A 20377-nucleotide genomic window follows, 5' to 3' on the forward strand; every position below is an offset into this window, starting at 1 on the left:
GTACATGAGTCTCAACAATAACAACCGAAAGTGAATAACTCAACAGAATAGTATTTCACAATTTAATACTCTGTCTCAATGTGAATCACGACCTTTATAACTCAATACTAGTTCCATCAATAAGATATTCCAATAATAACAACTTCAATTAAAGAATTCACGGTTAAATAATGAATGAGGAATATAGGAAAAAAAATATAACTTCAACTAAACATGTAGGGCAATTAACAAGTAAGAGATAAGATAAGTAGAGCAGGTGAAGATGGACTAGATATGATGACTATAACATGTTAAGGCTACTTAATTAAGGCATAAAAGCAATCTACCTAGATAAAACTGGTAAATTTCTACATTTAGCCCGTACACACACTCGTCAACTTGCGTACACGGCTTTTACACATCACAGTTAACACAAACAATACCAATCCTAAGAGGTAATTCCCCCACACAAAGTTAGGCAAGACACTTATCTCGAAACACGCTAAGTCAATCCACTAGTAGGCCTTTCCCTCGATTATCTAAATTCGAACAACTCGAATCTAGCAAAAACAATTTCATACTATAAATATAAACTATAGGAAACTATTTCGAACAATAAAATTACAATCTTTGCAAAGAAATAAAAAGTCAACCCAAAAAGTCCACTCGGTCCCGCATCTTGGAACCCAACCAAAATTACAAAATCCAAACACACATTTGATAATGCGTCCAACCATACAAGAATTACTCAAATACGACCTCAAATCGCCTTTCAAATCTCCAAATTTTAGCCTAAGAAGTTTTTATATTTTTTCTCAAATTTCCAAGTCAAATCACTAATTAAATGATGAAATTAATAATCAATTCGTGTAATTTAACCAAAACCGAGTTCGGATTTCTTACCCCAATGATTTCTTTGCAAAACTCCCGAACAATCACCACAAACCGAGCTCTCTAGTTCCAAAAACGGGTTATGAAACTCAAACCCTCGAAGACCTCTTTTCTGCCAACGATCCTCGCTTCTGCGGGCTTGGGGTCGCACCTGCGAAAAAAACAATCGCAGGTGCAGTTCCCACTTAAATTTTGAGGTTCTGTATTTTCAGACCATGGCTCGCACCTGCGAGCCCGCTTCTGCGAAAACGCGACCGCACATGTGGTCCCGCCCAATGGCCTTTCCTAAATTCCACTTTTGCGGAAGAAATGTCTGCCCTGCGGAGGCGCACCTGCGCCCATGTGTCCGCATCTGCGAGCCCAATCCTGACTTCTCCTTTTCGCTTCTGTGCTTCACCTTCCGCACCCGCGAGTCCACACATGCGGTTAATCCCTCCGCAGGTGTGATGACACCAGCAGGTTTGGGACTTCAGCAACATGATCAAGCCAAAATTTGTTCCGGATTCAACCCGAATCACACCCGGGGCCCAGGGGACCTCGTCTGAATATACCAACAAGTTCCAAAACACATAACGTACCTACTCGAGGCCAAAAATCACATCAAACAGTATCGATTCTACGAATAGCAACCCAATTCAAGCCTATAAAACTATGAACTTCGGAATTCCAAAAACTAATGTTGATTCATACCAAAACGACTCCGATTGACTTCAAATTTTGCACAGAAGTCATAAATGACATGACAGGCCTATTCCAACTTTCGGAATCAGAATCCGAACCCGATATCAATAAAGTCAACTCCCAGTCAAACTTTCCAACCTTCCAAACCTTCAACTTTCTAACTTTTGTTAATTCACGCCGAAATGACCTACGGACCTCCAAATCAACATTCGGACACGCTCCTAAGTGGAAAAGCATCATACGGAGCTATTGGAACAATCAAAACTCTATTCTTAGGTCATCTATACAAAAGTCAAACTACGGTCAACTCTTTCAACTTAAAGCTCAAACTTAGGGACTATGTATCCCATTTCACTCCGAAACTCACCCGAAACCACAACCAAACCCCCCCCCCCCCCGGAAAATCACATAACCATAATACAACATAGAAGGGGCAATAATTAGGGGATCGGGGCTAAAATACTCAATACAACCAGCTGGGTCGTTACATCCTTCCCATCTAAAAACAAACGTTCATCCTCGAACGAGTATAGAGACACACCTGAAGTGGTGAAAAGATGCGGATAACGACTACAAATATCATGCTCGGTCTGCCAAGTCTCCTCCTCGACTGGTTGACCCCTCCACTAAACCTTTACTAAAGCAATGCTCTTCGACCTCAACTTTTGAACCTACCTGTCCAAAATGGCCATCGGCTCCTCAACATAAGATAAATCGTTGTCCAACTTGGCTGAGCTGAAATTTAACACATGAGACGGATCACCGTGATACTTCTGAAGCATAGAAATATGAAATACTGGATAAACTACAGGTAGACTAGGTGGTAGTGCATGCCTGTTAGCCACCTTTCCAATCTTCTCAAGAATCTCAAAAGGTTTGATATACCTGGGGCTCAACTTGCCCTTCTTTTCGAACCTCATAACACCCTTCATGGGCAAAACCCGGAGCAATACCCTCTTCCCAACCATGAATGCAACGTCGCGAACCTTCCAATCCACATAACTCTTCTGTCTAGATTGGGTTGTGCAAAGCCGATCTTGGATCAATTTAACCTTTTCCAAAGCATCCAGAACCAAGTATATACCCAATAGCCTAGCCTCACCCGGCTCAAACCAATTCATAGGAGACCGACACCGTCTCCCATACAACTCCTCAGACAGAGCCATCTGAATACTCGACTTGTAGTTGTTGTTATAGGTCTACTCCGCAAGCGGCAAGAACTGATCCCAAGAACCCCCAAACTCTATCACACATGTACGGAGCATATTCTCTAATATATGAATAGTGCGCTCGGACTGTCCGTCCGTCTGAGGGTGAAATATTGTACTCAACTCAACCCGTGTGCCTAACTCAAGCTATACGGCCCTCCAGAACCGCTATGTAAACTACGTACCTCTGTTAGAGATGATGTATACTGCCACTCCATGAAGTCTGACGATCTCGCGAATATAAACCTGAGCCAGCTGCTATGAAGAATAAGTAGTCACCACTGGAATGAAATGAGACGACTTGGTCAACCTATCCATAATCACCCACACTGCATCAAACTTCCTCTGAAGCAATCCACCTGGCCGCTGATGCTCATACTTCACCTGCTGACAATTTAGGCACCGAGCTACATACTCCACTATGTCTTTCTTCATCCTCCTCCACCAATAGTGCTGCCTCAAGTCCTGATACATCTTAGCGGCACCCGGATGAATGGAGTACCACGAACTGTGAGCCTCCTGAAGAATCAACTCATGCAACCCATCTACATTGGGCACACATAACCTGCCCTGCATTCCTAACACATCGTCATCCCCGACAGTGACCTCCTTAGCATTGTCGTGCTGACCTGCATCCTTGAGGACAAGCAGATGGGGGTCGCCATACTGACGCTCTCTGATACGATCATATAAAGAACACCGAGAAACCACACATGCCAAAACTCGACTCGACTCCAAAATATCCAATCTAACAAACTAGTTGGCCAAGGCCTGAACATCCAATGCTAATGGCCTCTTTGCTACCAGTAGATATGCTAAACTGCCCAAGCTCTCCGCCTTACGACTCAAGGCATCGGCCACCACATTGGCCTTTCCGGGATGATATAGAATGGTGATATCATAGTCCTTAAGAAACTCTAACCATCTCCACTGACGCAAGTTAAGATCCTTCTTTTTGAACAGATGTTGTAGACTGCGATGGTCGGTATAGACCTCACAAGGGACACCGTACAAATAGTGCCACCAAATCGTCAAGGTATGAATAATAGTTGCTAACTCAAGGTCGTGGATAGGATAGTTCTTCTCATGTACCTTCAGTTGTCTAGACGCGTAGGAAATCACCCTACCGTCTTTCATCAACACTGTGCCGAGGCCAACAGGCGACGTATCACAATACATAGTGTAAGACCCCAAACCCATAGGCAACACAAACACTAGAGCTGTAGTCAAAGCAGTCTTGAGCTTTTGAAAGCTCTCCTCACACTCCCCGGTCCACCTGAATGGAGCACCCTTCTGAGTTAATCTTGTCATAGGTGCAACAATAGATGAGAAACCATCTATGAATCGGTGGTAATACCCTGCCAAACCAAGAAAACTCCGGATCTCCATAGCCGAAGGCCGTCTGGGCCAACTCTGCACTGCTTCAATCTTCTTTGGATCCACCTTGATCTCCTCACTCGATACTACACGACCCAAAAAAATCCACTGAATCAAGCCAGAATTCACACTTTGAAAATTTTGCATACAACTTCTTTTCTCTCAAGGTCTGGAGCACGGTCCTCAGGTGTTGCTCATGGTCCTCCCAACTTCGGGAGTACACCAAGATGTCGTCAATAAACACAATGACGAATGAGTCAAGATAAGGCTAGAATACACTGTTCATCAAGTTCATGAATGTTGCCGGGCATTGGTCAGCCCAAATGACATCACAAGGAACTCGTAATGACATACTGAGTCCTGAAGACAGTCTTTAGAATATCCAGCTCCCTAATCTTCAACTGATGATAGCCTGACCGTAAATCAATCTTTGAGAACACTCTGTCACCCTGTAGCTGATCAAATTGGTCATCAATGTGTGGCAATGGATACTTGTTCTTCACTGTAACCTGGTTCAACTATCGATAATCAATACACGTGCGCATAGAACCATCCTTCTTCTTTACCAATAAGACCTGAGCGCCCCAAGGTGACACACTAGGCCAAATGAAACCCTTATCAAGAAACTATTGTAATTGCTCATTTAACTCCTTCAACTCTGTTGGGGCCATACGATATGGCGGAATAGAAATAGGCTGAGTGCCCGGCAACAAATCAATACCAAAATCGATATCCCTATCGGGCGGCATGCCCGGAAGATCCGCCGGAAATACATTTGGATAATCCCTCACTACCAGAACTGACTCAACGATAGGAGTATCAACACTGGCATCTCTCACAAAGGCTAGATATGCCTCACACCCCTTCCCAACCATCCGTTGTGCCTTAAGGAAAGACACCACCATGCTAGGAACATAATCCAATGTACCCTTCCATTCCAACCGCGACAAACCTAGCATAGCCAACGTCATCGTCTTTGCGTGACAATCAAGAATAGCATGATAGGGTGACAACCAGTCCATACCCAAGATAACATCAAAATCTACCATACTAAGCAACAATAGGTCGGCTATGGTCTCAAAACCACCAAGAACAACTAAATACGATCGATACACACGGTCAACAATAATGGAATCTCCCACAGGCGTGGACACATAGACAGGAGAACTCAAAGAAGCACGAGATATACCCAAATATGGAGCAAAGTAAGATGATACATAGGAATAAGTGGAGCTTGGATCAAATAAGGCTGATGCATCTCTATGACAAACCAGAACAATACCTGTGAAAACTGAGTCGGATGCAACCGCCTCTGTTCTAGTAGGAAGAGCATAACATCTGGCCTAGCCTCCCCCTCTAGGGCGACCTTTACCCGCCCGACCCCCACCTCTAGTTGGCTGTGCAGGTGGAGTGGCAACTGGTGCGGTAACCACGGCTAAGAAGCCTGAGGGCCCTGTGGAATACGTGGGGCCTGAGTAGTCTGTGGAGATGCACCTGAGTCTGGGGCAGTCCCTCACCATATGACGAGTATCACCACACTCAAAACAAGCTCTTAGAGGATGTGGCTGCTGAAACTGGCTCGGGCCTGGTCGGCTGGACTGACCGATGAAAGCACCCCGTGCAGGAGGTGCACTAGACAATGGTGATGCATAATGGGGAACTTGAGGCCTGGGAGTGGCAAAAATACCGCTGGAAGCTAGAAGTGCTGAATGAACAGGGCGGCTCACATAGCCTCTACCATGATGGGCTGCAACTGGGGCACGGGCACCACTATATGTGCCAGAATCTCGAGGTCTCTTGGCCTCCACCTCCTCTCTCTCCCGGGCCCACATACCCTCCAATCTCCTAGCGATCTACACTACCTGCTGGTATAGGATGTCAATCTCTAACTCTCAAGCCATGGTGAATCTAATATTGTGGTTGAGCCCCTCGATAAATCGACAAACTCGCTCTCTGACTATGGAGACTAAAGCTGGTGCATGTCGGGACAACTCGCTGAACCTGACAGCATACTCTGATATGGTTATAGCACCCTGGGGCTACCCTCATGAACATCTCTGAGAATTGAGCCTAGGTGAGTGAGGCTGTCTCGACCGGGCTACCTAACTCATACGCTCGCCACCACTGATAAGTCGCTCCCTTAAGCTGGAACGTAGTGAAAGCAACCCTACTAGAATCCATAATACTCATAGTATGGAGGATATAATGGCACTCCTCAAGAAGACTATGTGCGTCCTCTGAAGCCAAACCGCTGAAAGTAGGAGAGTGGTACTTCTTATACTTCTCGAGCCTGAGCTGCTCCCCTCAAAAGCTACTGCCCTAACCTCGAGTTGAACTGGGACAACCGGCTGCACTGGTATGACCTCTGGGATCTGGTCAACCTGGACCCGCTGCTCTGGGGTACGGGCGGCGGGAATCTGTGCTCCTTCCCCGACCTGAGATGTGGCAGGAGAAAGTGGAATTGACCCTGCCCGAGCTAGAGTGCCAAACATGCTCAAAAACTGGGCAAGAGTCTCCTGAAGTCCGGGGGTAGTAACATGCATCTCAGGTGCCTGCACTCCAATTGGAGCTACTAGTGGCTCCTATGTAGCAGCTCGGGCAAGTGCTTTGGCTGCACCACATGCCCGTCCTCGGCCTCTACCCTAACCCTAACCTTTCGCGGCTCTAGCTGGGGCAGCGGGTGTCTGGTCATCAGATCCAGCTGTGCGTGTCCTCACCATCTGAGAGAGAATAGAAAGACAAAGATTTAGAATTTTGAAGTCAACAAATTCGCACGATAAGGAATCAAAGAAGTGAAGCTTTTCCCAACAGCTCCATAGCCTCCCGAAGATAAGTACAGATGTCTCCGTACCGATCCGTGGGACTCTACTAAACTTGTTTGTGACTCATAAGTCCTATGAACCTAGAGTTCTGATACCAACTTGTCATGACCCCAATTTCCCTCGATAGGATGTCGTGATGACACCTAGTCTCTAAGACTAGGTAAGCCTAACAAAACATGCGGAATATAACTGAAATGACAAATAACTCCCAAATACTCAACAATTTAACATAAAAAAACTTTGCAACTCAGTGTATACAATTTCCCAAAAACTCGGCGAATACAAGTCACAAGATCTAAATAGTAATACTGAATAATCCTATACATCAATGTATATTAATGAATAAGGAAAATAGAATAGTCTAGGTAGAAGGGGACTCTGAGGTATGCGGACGCCGACAGGTATACCATGAAGTCTCCGAAGCTAAGCTCTCGCTAATACCTAGGCTAGTAGGAGGTACTAGGATCTGCATAAAAAGATGTGCATAAGCGTAGCATGGGTACACCATAACGGTACCCAGTAACTGTCAAGCCTAACCTCGATAGAGTAGTAACGAGGTCAGGTCAAGGCCCTACTGGAATAAATAAGAAAAACATTACAAGTGAATGACAATGTAGTAATGAAAGCAATGAAATTGAAACAACAAATAACATATCAAGGTTAGCTACACGGAACTAAAGCAAATAATGCAACACGGAGAAAACAAGGAATAATATGCTAAGAAAACAAAACAACCAAAGACAAGTGAAATAATAGAGAAATACTAACAAGAGTCACTACCGAGGTACCGCCTCGTAGTCTCAAATCACAAGAATAATTCACAATCTTTTCTTATATTAATGCGGGAGCCTTGCATTTAGTTTTGAAAATAATTTTTCTGAAATAGCATCCCACGTTTTAGCCCACATTATCACACCGTGTGGCTTCTAGTAGTTCCCCTACTAGCCACGTGTATCAACCCAACCTTATCTCACAGCATACGTCTCAACCCCAAAATCTTATACCACCGCATGCGTATCAATATCACAACATATCACAAATTGCACCTCAAGTGCCCAATATCACAACTTGCCAAAGAAATCAACAATAATAATATTTTCACAGTAAAGAGCCCATGGCTCAACCACAATGTACACAAGAGTCTCAACAATAACATCCGAAAGTGAATAACTCAACAGAATAGTATTTCACAACTTAACACTTTGCCTCAATGTGAATCACGGCTTTTATAACTCAATACCGATTTCATCAACAAGATATTCCAAGAATAACAACTTCAAGTAAAGAATTCACAGTTAAATAATGAATGCGGAATAGAGGAAACAACAACAACTTCAACTAAACATGTAAGGCAATTAACAAGTAAGAGATAAGACAAGTAGAGCGTGTGAAGATAGACTAGAAATGATGACTATAACATGTTAAGGTAACTCAATTAAGGCATGACAGGAATCTACGTAGTTAAAATCGGTAAATTTCCATATTTAACCCGTGCACACACTCGTCACCTTGCGTACACGGCTTTCACACATCACAGTTATCACAAATAACACCAATCCTAAGGGGTAATTCCCCCACACAAAGTTAGGCAAGACACTTATCTCGAACCACACTAACTCAATCCACTAGTTGGCCTTTCCCTCGATTATCCAACTCCAAACGGCTCGAATCTAGCCAAAATAACTTCATACTATAAATATAAACTATAGAAAACTATTTCGAACAATAAAATTATGATCTTTGCAAAAAAATAAAAAGTCAACCCAAAAAGTCAACTCGATCCCGCGTCTCGGAACCCGATCAAAATTATAAAATCCGAACACACATTCGATAATGAGTCCAACCATATAAGAATTACTCAAATCCGACCTCAAATCATCTTTCAAATCCCCAAATTTTAGCCTAAGAAGTTTTCACAATTTTTTCTCAATTTTTCAACTCAAATCATTAATTAAATGATGAAATTAATAATAAATTCATATAATTTAACCAAAACCGAGTTGGGATTTCTTATCCCAATAATTTCTTTACAAAACTCCCAAAATATCGCCACAAACCGAGCTCTCTAGGTCCAAAAATGGGTTATGAAACTCAAACCCTCGAAGACCCCTTTTCTGCCAGCGATCCTCGCTTCTGCGGGCTTGGGGTCGCACCTGCAGAAAAAACTATCGTAGGTTCGGTTCCCACTTAAATGCTGAGGTTTCGCTTCTACGAAAAAGCAACCGCACCTGCCGTCCCGCCCAATGGCCTTTTCCAAATTTCGCTTCTACGGAAGAAATGTCCGCGCCTGCGGAGGCGCACCTGTGTCCAGGTGTCTGCACCTGCGAGCCTAGCCCTGGATTCTCCTTTTTGCTTCTGCGCTTCACCTTCCGCACCCGCGAGTTCGCACCTATGGTCAATCCCTCCGCAGGTGCGATGACACCAGCAGGTCTAGGACTTCAGCAACATGATCAAGCCAAAATTTGTTCCGGATTCAATCCGAATCACACTCGGGGCCCATGGAACCCCGTCCGAATATAACAACAAGTTTCAAAGCACATAACGGACCTACTCGAGGTCAAAAATTACATCAAACAACATCGATTCTACGAATCGCAACCCAATTCAAGCTTATGAAACTATGAACTTCCGAATTTTAAAAAACTAATACTGATTCATACCAAAACGATTCTGATGGACTTCAAATTTTGCACACAAGTCATAAACGACATGACGGACCTATTCCAACTTTCGGAATCTAAATTCGACCCTGATGTCAATAAAGTCAACTCCCGGTCAAACTTTCCAATCTTCCAAATCTTCAACTTTCTAACTTTCGCCAATTTAGGCCAAAACGACCTGCAGACCTCCAAATCAACATTCGGACACGCTCCTAAGTCTAAACTCACCGTATGGAGTTATTGGAACCATCAAAACTTTATTTCGGGGTCGTCTACACAAAAGTCAAACTACGATCAACTCTTTCAACTTAAAGCTCCAACTTAGAGACTATGTGTCCCATTTCACTCCGAAACTCACCCAAAACCACAACCAAATACCCCCGGCAAATCACATAACTATAATACAACATAGAGGGGGCAATAATTAGGGGATCGGGGCTAAAATACTCAAAACGACCGACCGAGTCGTTACAGATTACAATCTCGCGGATATGTACTCCCCCTTCATTCTTTCATCAGGGAATCGGGGTAGACATTGCCCCCGATTTTACCCGTACACACCGTCCATCAATTGTTAGTACATTATTAGATGATTTGACTTTCTATTATGCCATTTTACGTCAAAATCTACATCATGCAAGAATAAGCAACAATACATTAATTATGTACCCAAACATGCAAGAACGAGGAACAATATAGTAATATCTTGAGAATAGAGAAGTGTATGATTTCTCTAAGTGAGGTGCTTACCATGTGAAATTGGCAAAATCATGTAGCTAACTCATGTACGTAGCTTCATCTAATTGCCCAAAATTGTATAAACTATAAAATTTGAAGCATAATTGTTTGGGGCAGTATTTAATTAATTCGAACTTAAAGCAAGACATCCAACTAAGAACGGGAGACTTTTCCATGATTTAAAAATTCTAATCCTAAAATTTGAAAATGTATATCTCACGTCTTAGAAGATATTACTAGTTTAATTTTTAAATCTATGGAAATATTATCCGATAATTTTCTACTTTCAATATATGCAATATCACTACGTTCGCGTATATATAGCAGCCAGAATAACTTCAAAAACCTCTCCATCTGTAAATTTCAAATGGGAAAAGTAGTTGAGAGATTTGGGTTTGTTCCTATTTTTGTGGGTATAATAGCAAGCTTTTGTTTATTAGAAGCAAATGCTGAAGTAGTCACCAACAGTACAAAAAAGAAGAGTTGTGATTTATTTGAAGGAAGTTGGATATTTGATAATTCCTATCCTTTGTATAATTCAACAGCTTGTCCATTCATAAGGAAGGAATTTGACTGCATCAAATTTGGCAAACCTAATCTTGAATACCTTAAATATAGATGGCAGCCCAAGGGCTGTGTCTTGCCCAGGTTACTATCTTTCTCTTAATTTCTTGTGCTCCTATTCTTATGTCAATGCCATATTTGTTTGCATTTAATAGAGGTCTTAAACTCTAAATCATTTTAATTTCAATCTACTAAGTGCATTTTGTTTTTTTCTTTCACAATTATTTATTACTCCTAGCTCTTAATTGGTATGATCATTCAAATTTTGTACAGAATCTTATAATCATTAAGACGTTTACTTAAAAATTCATTTGAATATACTCTAACTATTTACCACTACTATATTTATTATCACTACCAATCATTCGCCACCACAACCAACCACCTTTACCACTAGTCTCCACCACATAACCACAACCGTCATCACCGACCACCTCCACCATCTGCCACTAGCCGATCACCATCAACCACCACCAACATTAACCACCTCCACCATACACAATCACCAACGTATTTATAAATATCAAGGTTATGACCTTTATATTAACACGTTACTACTGATCAATTCCTAACAGAGAAAAAAATGTAAGATTGATGAATCAATTAGCAAGAACATTGTGTAAGTTGATAGACAAAAATGTAAGTTGATGAATAACGCATTGCCATATTTTCCAGAAAAACAATGTTCATTGAAATCATTTTACACTTAGTAAAAAAGCCGACATATTATACAAAAAATATACTATATGAGTAATATAAAATGCTATTTTACCAATGCTTTACATATCACATTCATATTATTTACAATGTTGCAGATTTGATGGTAAAAACTTCTTGAGAAGATTCAGAGGAAAGAAGATAATGTATATCGGGGATTCTTTAAGTCTAAACAACTTTGAATCACTTCTGTGCTTGCTTCATGCTGCAGTCCCGAACTCCAAATTCAAGCAAGAGATTAAAAAACAAACTGTTACCGTCACATTTGAGGTGAGTAATATTTCTTTTTTCTCATAAAGATTCATAATCTTAAAATATATGTTGATAGATATATAGGAATGTGGACGTTAATTGTATGAAAATTACAGGATTATGGAGTTGAAGTCATACTATTTCATTCAAATTACTTGGTAGATATTGAAGTGCAACCCAATGTTGGACGAGTATTAAAACTCAATTCAATGAAATATGGACGAATTTGGAAAAATGCTGACGTCTTGATCTTCAATACTTGGCTTTGGTATCCACGATCCGATTCTAAACAACCGTATGTACCTAAACATATAAGCATATGTTTTCTTAATTCAGTTGTTTCCGCGTAAGAATTTATAATTAATTTTACCTATGATCATTGAACTTTATAAACTATAAACCAAAAAATATAAAAGTATTTAACTTTAGTGATACGTTTTTTGTTACTGATGAGCAGTAACATCACTAAACTTTACTCACTTTAACAACAAAACATACAATTGAGGTGATTTTATACATGAGATTAACTTCTCTTTATGATTTTAAGATAAATCTAGTTCTTTATAGTTGATATATTGTTCAATGTTTTGTAGATGGGATTTTGTTGAAAATAATGGGAGGATATCGAAAGACATGGACCGAGTTGCAGCTTTTCGTGTAGGTCTAAATACATGGGCTAAATGGGTTGATACAGATGTTGATACAAAGAAAACCAAAGTTTTTTTCCAAGGAGTAGCTGCCATGCATTACCAGTAAGAACGTTTTCATCTTTTTATTTTCCTTATTGCTTTTCTGCTTCACAATGTCCTTTTTGCAGATTTCAGGACTAATATTTGACTAAAACAAACAATTATTGAAAAAATATATAGGGCATAATGGGCTATCCTTTTTCTCCTTTATCTAATTAACATGTTATCAAGCCGGAGTCTGAAAATAAACATCTTCTCGAAATGCTAATGTTTTAACGAAGCTACAATAAGAAGTGGGTAAATTTCACCTGTCAAAATATTTTGGAAAAAGATACAAATTTATGCCTTTAGAATTTCTTTTTCCCTCCTATAACAAAAGGGAAATCGTGTGAATATCTGTACCCACGAATCATTTCAATAGTATGATCATGGGTGCTGCTGCACCACGAGACACGATCATAGAAGTAATGAAAAAGAAAAAATTATTTAGTTGGACCATCCGTTCTATCCATTCGAATAATGATCCAAAATATAATGGAGAGTAAAATTAAGATATTTTTATATATATATAGTAGAGGATTTTTCATTTTACTCTTTTCCCATTTTGTTGAAATATCATTTACGCGTGAACAAAAGTTCTTGTAGATAACACTTCAACCCAATAAATTTGCATGAAAGTGTATAGTACCTTTAGAAATGCTAATTTCTTCCAAGTGATGTCTAATCTTATACATAATCATATCCTTCTATTTTGCCCTTTTTAAAATTCTTTTTTCAATTTTTTCAGTGGATCTGAATGGGGTGAGCCAAAAGTGAAGAATTGTTTCAACGAAACAACACCAGTAAAAGGATCAACATATCCAAGTGGCTTACCAATTCCTGTAAATATAGTGAAACAAGTTCTAAGGAAGATGTCAAAGCCAGTATATTTACTTGATATAACTAAACTTACACAGCTAAGAAAAGATGGGCATCCCAGTATATACAATGGTTTACATGGATTTGATTGTACACATTGGTGCATTGGTGGAGTTCCTGATACTTGGAATCAAATTCTATATGCATCTCTCCTCCCCAATTCTCCCAAACACTCTATGTAATTTATATGTAAGCACATTCAATTGTTATTAGAAAAACACCATGTTTAACTATTTTATGATTTCAATATTTACTAGAAAAAATGTATGTTTAGTTATTTTAATTAGACTACATAAATAAGATCAAGACCCAACTTTGTATATGTTTGAGTTTTGATAATCCTTCTAATTCATTAGCTTGTTAAGAAGTTTGAAATTTATCGTGTAAGGGTTGATTGGAAGTCCAAAATGTAAGAATTTAATATTTGGAGGTACAACGAAAGAAGTTACTGTCAAAGTACATTGAGGAAATTATATTTATTATTGAGGATTGTGGATAGAATTCCTCCACCTTTAATCAGAGGTCTTGAGTTCAAGTCTCCGGAATAAAAAGAATTTAACGATTCGTTCTTTAATGGATCTAATGCGGCACAAATTCAAATTAGTTAAGGTCTCACTTCGTCCTTTGGACGGTAGCTTAGCAAATACACCATGTGTACAAGCCTTATAACTTGGTTGAATCGAACAAAGCTTTTCAATGTTGGAGAAAATGTAAGGGACTTGTTAACGCCAAAATTTAGACAGTATAGAGCGACTGACCCACGTGAGTGTATGCAGTCAATTGTATTATGTACGACCAAATGAGACATTAGACTTATCACTATTACAAAACCAGAATTTTTATACTTTTATTATAATGTCAGATCGAATATGAAATAAGAATATGTATACTAATAATAGCTGGATAAGAGTGTGCAAAGGCAAAAATGTCCTCGAATAAGTAATTTCTACATATTCAAAACGTAATAATTTATGTAATACTAATTATCGCCTGATAATCTCTGCAAATAATCTCTGCATATTAGCCGGATACCCAAAACCGTATTTATAATTGAAAATTTTGAAGAAAAAAAAACTAAATAAAAACGCACACACATTCTCAGAAACAATGCCTAATCATGTAGCATTAACAAAAGTAATTGCATTTGTCTCTAAGATTCATTTAGCCCCGGCCATAGATTTTGTCAAGTTTTTTCCAAAAGAAAATTGGCAAAACATGTTTGTTTATAGATTTGGCAGAATGGCCTAAATGGCACTTGTACTTGTGCCACTTTGTCATGCCGGTCCCCAAACTTAGAAGTTTGTCAATTGAACACTTACACTCATTCAAATCGTGAATAATAAACGCTTATGACAGGAGGCTGTTAGTGCGTGTAATACAAACGCCTACACGTTGGACGCCACGTCAATAAAATTAGACCATATAGGCTCCAAGTCACTTATTATGGCCACATAGGAAAATAAAGCGGGAAATGATTATTTACCCCCCAAATCCAAACCACAAACCTAGATTTTTCCCTTATTTTACAATTACACGCGTAGTTAGGGCTTAGAAAGTATCAAACAACAGTGAGTCTTTCCTCTCTTCTCTGTCATCGTTGCCGGGATTTTCATCATCGCAGTTGATATCGAAGTTTGTGGGGTAAGTTTCTTCACCTGTTGTTCATATTTTGTCTTTATTGATCTTTATTTCTCTCAATATATAGGGCTTTTGCTCTGTTTAGGGTTTTTAGGGGAAGGCTGGGTTAGGTCATAATTGTTGTTTAATTTTCCTCAATATATGGGGCTTTTGCTGTGTTTCGTTACATGTTGGAGTAAAAACCCTATTTAATGTAGTGTCAAGCATGTAATGGCATATTTGGTTATTCCGTTTAGTTTTTGATTTTTTTTGTCAAAGCAGAATTTCATCTTAGGTTTATGCATTTTTTTTGTGAAGTTTGTTGGGTCTCCTTCTTGTTAGTGATCCACCAGAGTATTTTTGAATATTATAGGGTATTGTGGGGACGAAAAAGGAATCTTAGAAGCTTTTTTACTTTAAAAATCTGTCTTTTTTGTTGGTTTGTTTATGGAGTTGTGTAAAGGTACAACTTTTGATAACAAATAGTCATTGATAATACTGTTTTTTTGTTACTTTGCAGGTATGAGAAGAAAATGGCTTCAAGCCTAGTTAACCTACAAATCCACCACAGTGGTAATTTTGTATCAGACCCTGACCCTATGCAAATGGACTACCTTGTCCTTAGTTAGCTACCGTTGATGTTGATGAGCTGCATATTATGTTGTTTCACAAGTTTGCTAGGGACTTAGAATTTTTAGAAGTTAATTTGTTTGGATGCAAAGTTAACAAAAGGGGTGGTTATTACATTTTAAAAACAGATGTTGATGTGTTAAAGTTTCTTAATACATTAAAAGGTGGCGACTTTGTTGATGTTTATATTATCCATAAAATTAGTGATCCTATTCTTGTTGAGGACATAACAGAACTAGACCCCACTATACAAACACATGGGAATGACAATGGGTTAAATGCTAGGATTGATGTGTCACCTCCCAACAATGATATAAATAGGACTGAAAATGACAAAGATAAGGGTAAAGGGACAGTATAAATGGAGAGATAAAAAAAAATCAAATGAAGGTGAAGGTAATAACTTCTCATCATATCACCTTCAAACATCAGAATCTGATTTTGATGAGGACTTTGATGATTCTGAAGGGTCTGACTCACTGTTTGAGATAGATGAGAACATTAAAGAGTGTAGTGATTTGGAAGATGATTTAGCTGAAATTAAACAGTCTAAAATCAACAAAAAGAAGGATGCCCAAGTAAATATAGATGAAATATCATCTGGTCCAGTTGGTATAGATTCTGGTTTTGAAGATATGCATAAAAACAAAAGGAAAAAATATGAATGGAAACTAGGAGGGGATGACCAGTATTTTGATAGCTCAGATCCAGGTAGTGAGTTGTCACGACCCAAAATCCGACGTGTCATGATGGAACCTAACCCAACCCGCTAGGTAAGTCAATTAACCACTAACGAATTCCAATAACAATTTATAAAGCAATTAAGTAATAAATAATCTTAATCTTATACATTCCCAAGAACTGGTAGTACAAATCATGAGCTTCTAAGAATAGAGTTTACAAAGCGAAAAAAAATAAATACATAGTCTGTTTGAATAGTACATAAACAGAGTTTTACAGATCTAAAGCTACCACGAACAAGAGGCAGCTACAGCCGGGACGCAGGTACATCTTCAATCCAGCTCCCATCGAACGCAATAACAACAACAGCCAACATCTGCACGCAAGGTGCAGAAGTATAGTATGAGTACAACTGATCTCATGCACTCAATAAGTAACCCACCTACCCATAGGTTAAAAGCAGTGACGAGCTAACACAAGGTCAGGTTCAATACCAAAATCCCTCAACAGTTCATAACAACACAAATACAAGTATAAAAGAGGTATCTCAGAAGTAAAAATGCTTAGCTCGTTCACAGTTCCAGAAAATGGTCATGCTTTTCAAGAATCTCAGTGAAAAACCCAAGTCTCTTACCGAAAATTCCAAAAATATGAGTAAGTTTGAAAACTGTAATTTTTCAAATATCCTCTCCACAATAAATAAAAATATTTTATTTTATTTCCAGATAACAAGTATAAAATGCCGCTCTATGCCCACATATCAATGTGTATAAAAATAATCATGAATGTCGTGATACCGTATAGCACGAGGAAAAATGCATCTCTATGCTTGTATGTCATGCGTGCATGCAAATGCCATGTACCTTAGAGATGAATCATGTACTCACACTCTCAGAGTGCTCAATCTCACTGTCTCGCATCCTCTCTCACTATGCTCAATGCTCAGCACAACTCAATCACTCAGCGCTGTATAATAAATATATATATATATATATATATATATATATATATATATATATATATATATATATATATATATATATATATATATATATATATATATATATATATATATATATATATATATATATATATATATATATATATATATATATATATATATATATATATATATATATATATATATATATATATATATATATATATATATATATATATATATATATATATATATATATATATATATATATATATATATATATATATATATATATATATATATATATATATATATATATATATATATATATATATATATATATATATATATATATATATATATATATATATATATATATATATATATATATATATATATATATATATATATAATGCGACGTGCAGCCTGATCCCAAAATGTCACTCTCACTCAGGCCCTCGGCCTCACTCAGTCATCACTCTCTCCAGTATCGCTCACGGGCTCACAATGTCATGAAACTAGCCCGACAACAATGATATGATATATCAATAACAACAACTGAGACTGAGATATGATATGAATGCATGAATATGACTGAGTACAAAATATCGTTGAAATCAGTGAGATGACATCAAGAAACGATCATTGTGGGTCCTAACAACATCAGCATGAAGCCTAAACATGATATCTAGCATGACTGACAGCTCAGTTACTTTATAACATGGTGAAAACACGGATATAAAAACAAAGTAGGACCACTATACAGTGTCATGGGAACAACAGAGTCTCAATTCACATGGTGCACGCCCACACGCCCGTCACCTAGCATGTGCATCACCTCAACACTAATCACATAACACATATTTTGGGGTTTCATACCCTCAGCTTCAAGATTAGAAGAGTTACTTACCTCGAACAAGCCAATACTAATGCTGAACAAGCCAAGCGATGTTCCAAAGATGCCATCCCACGCGTTCCGACCTCTAAACGACTCGAGACTACCCAAAAATAACTCAAATGCATCAAACAATGCTAAAGAAACCAATCCCGATCGAAAAAGATCAAATCTTGAATCAAAAGCACAAAATGGGCCAAAACTCCCCACCTGAGCCCGCACCTCAAAACCCGACAAAATTTATAAAATCCGATAACCCATTCAATTACGATTCCAACCATACTTGTTTCACTTAAATCCGACTCCAATTCGATATTCAAAACTCAAAAATTCATATTATGAAACTTTAGGCCAAAACCCTCAATTTCCTCTTTAAAATTCATCAACCAAATGCTAAAATCGAAGATATATTCATGATATATAACCAAAACCGAGTATAGAACGCTTACCCCTATTTATATGGTAAAAATTGCTTCAAGAATCGCCTCAATCCTAGCTCCATAGCTCCAAAAATGTAAAAATGGCTGAAACCCTCGAAATAGAGTACTTTATACTTCTGCCCAGGCATCCTCTTACGCGAACGCAGTAGAAGCCTTGCGTTCACGAAGCACAAATCCACACTGCCTCACTTTGCACTACGCGTTCGCGGCAAAACCCTCGCGAACGCGATGAAACACCCTACCAGACTTCCACGATCGCGGACAACTCCCTGCGAACGTGATGAAGAATCCATATAAACTTACCAACCCCCGCTCAACAATACGCGAACGCATAGCCATGGACGCAGACCCGAAAACTACAATCTTCAATCCAGTGCGAACGCGACCTCAGAAGCGTGAATGCGAAGAAAAAATAGCTCCACTGACCAAACACCTTTCGCGATCGCAGCCAAGCCTTCGCGATCGCGAAGAATGTCAAAAGCAATAGGTAACACCAGAAAAACCAGCAATGCAAAAACCATTTGAAATGATCTGAACTACATCTGAAACTCACCCGAGCCCCTTGGAACCCCGTCCAAATGTACCAACAAATCCTATAAAATAATATGGACCTACTCGAGGCCTCAAAACATAAAAAACAACATCGAATTGATGAATCATACCTCAGTTCGAAATCTATGAACTTTGAAACTTCAAACTTCCACAACCGATGCCGAAACCTAAAAAATCATGTCCGATTGACCTAAAATTTTGCATACAAGTCACATTTGACATTACGGACCTACTCCTACTTACGAAATCAAAATCTAACCCCGATATCAAAAAGTCAACCCCTCTCCCCCCTCCCCCCCGGTCAAACTTCTCAAAAATTCAACTTTCGCCAGTTCAAGTCAAATTCCACTACGGACCTCCGAATCACAATCCGGACGCGCTCCTAAGTCCAAAATCACCCACGAAGCTAACAGAGCCATCAAAACTCCATTTCGGGTTCAAATTCACAAAAAGTCAAACTTAGTCAACTTTCCCAATTTAAAGCTTCGACAATGAAATCCATTCTTCCAATTCGATTTCGAATAACCTAAAAATCAAAACCGACAATTCACATAAGTCATAATACATCATACGGAGCTACTCATGCCCGTAAACTACCGAGCAAAGTACAAATGCTCAAAATGACCGGTCGAGTCATTACATCCTCCCCCACTTAAACATACGTTCGTCCTCGAACGTGTCCAGAGTTGTTCTCAAAGCCATCAAACCACTGTATAACCTTACCATGCACATACCCGGGGTTGACCCCACGTCACTCTATCTCATACAGGTCCAATAACACAACATAACTGAAATTTCTTAATTCAACCTAGCCCACAAGCCTTCGAATCAAATTTCCAAAACTCTACTAGACACTTGCTCATGACTTGTACAACCTATGAACCTAAAGCTCTGATACCACGCGTCACGACCCAAAATCCGATTAGTCGTTATGGCACCTAACCCAACTCACTAGGTAAGCCAATTAACCACTAACTAATTCTAATAACAATTTATAAAGTAATTAAGTAATAAAAAATCTTAATCTTATACATTCCCCAAGAACTGGTAGTACAAATCATTAGCTTCTAAGAATAGAGTTTACAAAGCGAAAATAAAATAAATACATAGTCTGTTTGAATAGTAC

The 20377-nt window shown here is 39.0% G+C and overlaps 1 protein-coding gene across 1 annotated transcript; it reads left to right on the forward strand.

Moving 5' to 3' along the window:
• The first annotated feature begins 10699 nt into the window (after window positions 1-10699).
• Window positions 10700-13919, forward strand: LOC107817756 (protein trichome birefringence-like 41). Its single transcript, XM_016643622.2, has 5 exons — window positions 10700-11004; window positions 11736-11907; window positions 12006-12184; window positions 12483-12641; window positions 13366-13919. Exons 1-5 carry the CDS (start codon window positions 10724-10726, stop codon window positions 13676-13678), a joined length of 1104 nt encoding a protein of 367 aa, XP_016499108.1. The 5' UTR covers window positions 10700-10723; the 3' UTR covers window positions 13679-13919.
• Window positions 13920-20377: the final 6458 nt, after the last annotated feature.

Source organism: Nicotiana tabacum, chromosome 19 (genome assembly GCF_000715075.1).
Source record: "Nicotiana tabacum cultivar K326 chromosome 19, ASM71507v2, whole genome shotgun sequence".
Classification (NCBI taxonomy): domain Eukaryota; kingdom Viridiplantae; phylum Streptophyta; class Magnoliopsida; order Solanales; family Solanaceae; genus Nicotiana; species Nicotiana tabacum.